This window comes from Hyaena hyaena, unplaced genomic scaffold, assembly GCF_003009895.1.
Source record: "Hyaena hyaena isolate Hyena2069 unplaced genomic scaffold, ASM300989v1 scaffold_602, whole genome shotgun sequence".
In the NCBI taxonomy this organism is placed as follows: domain Eukaryota; kingdom Metazoa; phylum Chordata; class Mammalia; order Carnivora; family Hyaenidae; genus Hyaena; species Hyaena hyaena.
The window spans coordinates 1,118,026-1,125,144 of record NW_024081229.1 but is presented as its reverse complement, the minus strand read 5'-3'; the positions used below and the strand labels follow the sequence as shown (position 1 = coordinate 1,125,144).

Here is a 7,119-nt window from a genome sequence, read left to right as displayed (position 1 = left end):
ATTCTGTAGTTGCGCTCGGAGGGCCTGATATCATTTTAAGGGTCCCTATCTAAAAGTGTTTTGCAGCACCTGGACCTAAAGAACTCTGGAGAGGCTGAGCCACCAAAGAAGAGTCACAAGATGCCACAGTCAGTCACCCTACCCCCCTCGTCTGATTGACTAATTGAATTAATGTTTCCCTGGCCCCATGTTTCTCAACAGGTGCACGATGGACATTTGGGGCGGGCCAGTTCTTTACTGTGGGGGACACCCCCAATCATTACGGAACACTTTGCCTCCCTGGCCCTGCAGGGAAATGCCAGCAACACTTTCCAGGCTCTGTGACGAGCAGACCCTCCCTCGTGGCGTCATGTGCCCCCAGCCTTGTGGGGAGAGCCTCCCAGGCACATGGCGTGGACCCCTTGTCGGCACACGATGCTGTGCTGGGCCAGGCGGAACTGTCCAGGGAAGGTGGCAGGAAGAAGAATACGTTTCCCACGCTGGTACTTTCTTAGAGACTTCCAGAAATGCCAGTTGCCCAGCTGTTCTGCCTGCAGACATCAAGGGGGAAAGGATGCACACGCAGGCCCCAACCTCAGAGCCAGAGTTAAGGAGAAAGTCCACAAGCAGTCAAGGTGGTTGAAGGTGGCTTTCTGGAGAAACTCTGCAGGCTGTGCCTGTCCAGGGACAGTGAGGAGACAGGACGCCATTGGCAGCTGAGCAAGGCAGGAGGGGTGGGAAGATGGAGAGAACCTCCTGGAATGTAAAGGGGGCAGCAGCTGTTAAGCCAGGGCCATGATAAGAGGGAAGAGAAAACACAGGGCACCCGTGTCAGCCTGAGCTGGCCACCCTTGGGAGAGTGGAGGTCAGTAGGCCAGTGCCTGGCCCGGGGCCAAGTTTAAGTTGAAGACACAGCACGCGCAAGGGCATAAAGGCCGTTTCAGGGACCACAAGGAGCTTGGTATCCCCAGACTGTTAGACCAGGGACTGATGGGCGGTACCCGCGGTCAAGGCTTCTGTCCTGTGCCCCAGAGGGAACCTTCAGCGGAGTGGAGGGAGGGGCGGGGCTAGAGGCAGAGATGCGGGTTTGAGACCTCAGGACAGTCTGGCGTTTAGGAGAAGCAGGATGTCATCTAGAACGGTTCCCTGTCACCTGACCTCCTTCGTGCAAGAGTGAGTTGTTGCACGTTCAGCAATTAAGTTTCTAAATTAAAATATTTCACCTTCTAAGAAAATGCCAAATAGAACAGGTGCCAGTCACAATAGGGTCAGGGAGGCTGGTAGGCGATGTGAAGAGGGATAATTCTCCAAAGACCTCAAATGACCAAAACCAAGGGCTGGAGGTTTATTCCGAGAGTCAACATTTGTTTCTTTAGATCATGGTGAGTAAAGTTCTATTTGTTGATCTGTCTTCACACCAGTTCATAACAATTAGTATTTTTAAACATTTTAAAATTCAAAACGAGACGAGCGCTCCTTGGTGCCGCTGGAGCTGGCAGATACACTTGCCGCCTGCACGGCGCCCCTTGCGCGGAGAACGGCAGTGAGGACAACTTGCCGTTGCCGTTGGAAGGGCCTGGCCTGTTTCAGCAGCAGCGACACGGAGGACGCCTTCTAACCTCGGTCCCCTGCAGCCGAGGACCACTGCTGCCTTCACCGAGGGGGACCGCGGGCCTCCCCTCCCCCCCCCCCCAGCGTCTAGCAAGCAGCTCACCGCGCGTGGCCCAATGACCGTCGTCCCATCGCAGATGGGGACACAGGGTTTAAGGGCTTAGGTCACCTGTGGGCATCTGGTTCGTGGCCGCACTGTGTCGTGCAACAGTAGCTCCAGTTACCTCGGCGCTGCGGGCGTTCATCTAACCTGCTGAGCGCGGTGGTGGGAAGACACACGCGCGCACACACGAGGGCACACGCACGCACGCACCCAAACACCCACACCCAGACGCACGCGCATGCACACACTTGCACGTGCGCAAAGGAGTGCGCGCGCGCGCGCACGCAGAGACACACATGCACTTGCACACGCACACCACCGCAGCGCGCCCCGGCACGCGCGCGGAGACGCACACGTGCTCTTGCACACGCACCCTTGCACGCGCGCGCTGTAGCCGGCTCTGCAGCGCCCCCGTCGCCTGGAGGCGGGGAACCGGCTTCCCAGGGGAGTGACCCCCCGCGCGGGGCGCCGCCCCGCCTCCCCACTAACCGGCGGTGTTCCCTTGCAGGTTAGCAATCCGAAGCGATGGGCGACTGGAGCTTCCTGGGGAGGCTACTAGAGAACGCGCAGGAGCACTCCACGGTCATCGGCAAGGTTTGGCTGACGGTCCTGTTCATCTTCCGCATCCTGGTGCTGGGCGCCGCCGCCGAGGAGGTGTGGGGCGACGAGCAGTCGGACTTCACGTGCAACACGCAGCAGCCCGGCTGCGAGAACGTGTGCTACGACAAGGCCTTCCCCATCTCGCACATCCGCTTCTGGGTGCTGCAGATCGTGTTCGTGTCCACGCCCACGCTCATCTACCTGGGCCACGTGCTGCACCTCGTGCGCATGGAGGAGAAGAGGCGCGAGCGCGACGAGGAGCGGCCGGAGGGCGGCGCGCCGGGCGCGCGCTGCGGCCCCGAGGCGCGGCCGCCCGTGCGCGACGACCGCGGGCGCGTGCGCATGGCCGGCGCGCTGCTCCGCACCTACGTCTTCAACGTCATCTTCAAGACGCTCTTCGAGGTGGGCTTCATCGCCGGCCAGTACTTCCTGTACGGCTTCGAGCTGAAGCCGCTGTACCGCTGCGACCGGTGGCCCTGCCCCAACACGGTGGACTGCTTCATCTCCCGGCCCACGGAGAAGACCATCTTCATCGTCTTCATGCTGGCCGTGGCCTGCGTGTCCCTGCTCCTCAACGTGCTGGAGATCTACCACCTGGGCTGGAAGAAGCTGAAGCAGGGCGTCACCGCCCCCGCCGGCCTCCCGCCCTGCCCCGCGCGCGCCGCCGCGGCCCCGGGGCCCCCCGCGGCCGGGCCGCGCGACCCGGGCGACCCCCGCCGGCCCGCGGCGGAGCAGAACTGGGCGGGCCCCGAGGCCGAGCCGCCCGCGCCGGCGCCCCCGAGCCCGGCGGGCCGCGCGCCGCAGCGCGCCCCCGACGCCCCCCGCGCCGCGCGCTCCGGGGACAGCAAACTGGACGCGGCGCCCGAGCCCGACGGCGGCCCCGCGGGCTCCTCGCCGCGCGCGGACCCGGGCCGGGCGAGCCAGGCCAGCAGGCGCAGCGGCGGCCGGGCGCGGCCCAGCGACTTGTCCGTGTAGCGGCGGGCGCTCCGAGCCCGGGGCGGCCGGGAGGGGAGCAGCGGAGCTCTGTGTGGCCTTGCTTGCCGTTGCTAACACTGTGGGGGGCGGGGGGCGCGGGGGGACGGGGGGGCCGGGGCTGCCCGCCTGGCACGCGGGCACAGCGACGGGCACGCGCGGCGCCAGGTGCGGGCAGCCCGGCCTTGCGTCCCTGCGCGCCCCTGAGCCTCTGGGCAGCCCGCGGAGTCACAGACGCCCCGAGCACTATCTCTGGTTGATACTTTTAACTTAGAGTTGAATTTCATTTGGGATATTTGCCAAACGGCACTAAAAAAAGATTTAGAGCGAGTCCCTAGACTCTGTCGTCTGAGTTTCTGAAATTGCCTGTGAAGCCCGGAATACCAGACCGTGCGCCTCCTGACAGGTGACGATGAGCAGCTCCCCTCCGGGGGCACAGGTGCAGCGGGCGGGAGCCACAGAGGCTGCTGGCGAGAGAGCAGGTAGACGGGCAGCGACACTGGAGGTAACAATTTTTAACCAGTTGAGGAAATTGAAATACAAGTGTGGCAGGTATGCCTTAGGTATTTATTTTTTAAATGCTATTTTGTGCTTTGATCTGAATTGTACAGGCATGCCTATTTCCGCCCCCCCCCCCAACTTTCTTTCAGGAGAAAGGAGAGAAAAATAGTACTATTAAATGAATGCTCACCGAGAGGATGCTGACTTGTCCCGTTACATACTCGGAAAGATTTGGACTTTCTTTTAAAAGAAATTCTTCGACCTCATGCATCAGCTACTTGCGACGAGAATGTACTATATAAAACAAGAGCAGGGGACATTTTGAGTGCATTTCGAGTACTTGAAGTTGTGAAGTTTTTGAATGGGAGGTTTAAACAGTTAACCAGTCTTGCCAGAAAAACGGTTTCTACAGACGAATCAACGACCGACGTTTTTTTAAGAGCACAGAAGCAAAACAAAGCAAAAACCTCTTAGAGTTTCCTAACCATTGTCTGTGGGCAGCCTGTTTGCTTCTAAAGTGTAAATAAAAGTATCTGGGTTTTACTTCCCGTGTAAGTGCATGTGCTGATTTCGGACGTGTACCCCGTGTGTCGCCCCTGCAGCTTGCTGCACTGACGGGGAAGGCCGCCGGTCTGCGTGGCTGTGGCTGGAAGGCGCCAGAATTTTCTGTACTGCACACTCTGCTGTCGTGTCTTAGTCTGTTTGTTTATAAACCGCTGAACAGTAGTAATGCTGAGCCTGGTCCATCTCACACCCCAGCTTCCGCTGAGTGTCGTCAGCCCTTATTCAGCAAAACGCCAGACACTTTCCAACTTGGTTCCTTTCTTTTCATGAATTAACTCCAATTTCCTGATGATTTATCTGGAGCCACACTCCGAACATACTTGGGGTTTTGTGTCGTAAAGAGTGACCCACCAGCATCTGATGGAAAGTCTGGTTCCCAGTCTCAGGTTAAGGTGTGGGGCTAGTTCGGTAGAGCGTCACGCTTGCTGCAGAACGGACCGGACAGTCGCCTCTCCTCGCCCTGAAAAATGCTGATTTCCCGTAGGTAGGCTCTCCGCCTTTCTCAGACGGATGTGAGCCTTCCAGAAAACTATGTTCTCCCGAGCCTGGCCGTGACCAGCGCCAGTGTAGATGCAGAGGCAGAGGAGAGCCGTTCCCGCACCGCGCGCAGTAGGCCTTGGGCGGGAGGGCCTCGCTGTGCTGGCTGAGGCTGAGGGGGGCCGCCAGAAAACCCCAGTTTGAAAAGTACTCTGACCAAAAAAAAGAAAAAAAAAAAAAAAAGCTTTGCTCACAATTGCAGTTAGTGGACAGTCGAAGTCCTTGAGGGGCTGTGAACATGTGAACACAGGTTCTTCAAATCCTACCATTATAGATGCTGCCGATCTACCCAGGATCTAATTTAAGTGGCACTGGAGATGAGGATGAGAACTACGGTTATATTTAGTTTTCACATTTTATTTTTTTCATTTTTTAAGTTTTTACATTTTAACATTGGATTTTACTCACCGTATGTTGATGAAGATGCCAGTATTGTGAATTGGCCGTAGTCTAATTGACCCATTTAGTGCATGGGTGAGAGTGTGAATTAGATTCATCTCCTTGAAAAGCTCTAATTTATGAAGATGTAAAATTCTGCCATACAACAGGGCCGGTGCTGTTTTCTCAGGGGTGTGCTCTGATTTCAATTCACGTAAAGTATCACAGCATGTGTTACATTATGTCGCTATTTGAGGTATCCCGGACCCTGGAAGCTAGAGTCCTTCTCTGCCGTGCGGGTGTGGGCAGCATTTCTGTCACTGTAAGCATTGGTAAGTGCAGTGGGATAGAAGTCACCTCTCCCTATGGTTAAGATTCCAGATACGTTTTCCCTAGCCTGTTAACTATTTGGAAATTTCACTGAAATTCTTTTTTCCTGATTTAAGGGAAAAATTTTAATTCCATAAGCTTATTTTAAAACTCAAATGCTCTACCTAATAATTTTACACATGTTATCTTTTTAAAATTGACATCCAAGTTAGTTAGCACATGGCGCAATAATGATTTCAGCAGTAGAATCCAGTGATTCATCCCCTGCATGTAACACCCAGTGTCCTCCTTAATGCCCCTCCCCCACTTAGCCCATCCCCCCTCCCACAACCCCTCCAGCAACCCTCAGTTTGTTCTTTAAGAGTCTTTTATGTTTTGTCCCTTTCCCTGTTTTTATATTATTTTTGCTTCTCTTCCCCTGTGTTCATCTATTTGATATCTTAAATTCCACACGAGTGAAGTCATATGATATTTGTCTTCCTCTGACTAATCTCACTTAGCATAACACCCTCTAGTTCCATCCACGTTGTTGCAAATGGCAAGATTTCATTCTTTTTGGTTGCCGAGTAATATTCCATCATAGCTGATATATATATCACATCTTTAGCCATTCATCAGTCGATGGACATTTGAGCTCTTCCCATACTTTGGCGATTGTTGACGGCGCTGCTGTAAACATTGGGGTGCGTGTGCCCCTTTGAAACAGCACACCTGTTATCCTTTGGATAAATACGTAGTAGTGCACACGTTATCTTTTAATCTGCAGTATACAAGACAATCACTTTTTGCATCTGTTTTCGGAAGCTCAGTTATCTCGTTGACACTACGTAATGTGTGATAGTTCTAAAATGTCAAGCATTACTAATCCATCCCCAAATCTATGTGTTAAAATTCTGAAACATTTTTTCTATAATCGTTCGCTTTCTCCTTTTTAAGCTTCATTTTACTGAATTTTTGTTTTCCCATGAAATTAACAAAAAAGATACCTTAAGTTTAAAAAGGAAATAGAAAGGGGGATAGGGCAAGCCAGAATATTTCTAATCCCCCCTGGCTCTCCTTGGGCGTTAAGTAAGCGGCTAGGTTGTGGATTTCTTTTGCAGTAACACCTAGAATTAGAACTATGAATACAATTCACACATCTTTAAAAAATTAACTTCATGGATTTAGGTCTCTTTTCAGTTTTTTCTATTAATACTTTAATTCCTTTTTTCAGAAAAATCCCTTTTCTGAATTGTTTTCTTCTCCTATTTGCAACATGGATTTATGGACCTCCACCAAATAAATTTTCTTTCTTTCTTTCTTTCTTTCTTTCTTTCTTTCTTTCTTTCTTTCTTTCTTTCTTTCTTTCTTTCTTTTCTTTCTTTCTTTCTTCTTTCTTTTTCTTTCTTTCTTTCTTTCCTTTCTTTCTTTCTTTCTTTCTCTTTCTTTTCTTTCTTTCTTCTTCCTTCCTTCCTTCCTTTCTTTCTTTCTTTCTTTCTTTCTTTCTTTTCTTCCTTTCTTTCTTTCTTCCTTTCTTCCTTTCTTCCTTTCTTCCTTTCTTCCTT

General features: G+C 52.9%; 1 protein-coding gene across 1 annotated transcript; it reads left to right on the top strand.

The window, feature by feature from the left end:
- Window positions 1-2,218: 2,218 nt before the first annotated feature.
- GJA3 (gap junction protein alpha 3) lies at window positions 2,219-3,268 on the top strand. Its single transcript, XM_039256940.1, has one exon. It carries the CDS (start codon window positions 2,219-2,221, stop codon window positions 3,266-3,268), a length of 1,050 nt encoding a protein of 349 aa, XP_039112871.1.
- The last annotated feature ends 3,851 nt before the right edge of the window (window positions 3,269-7,119 follow it).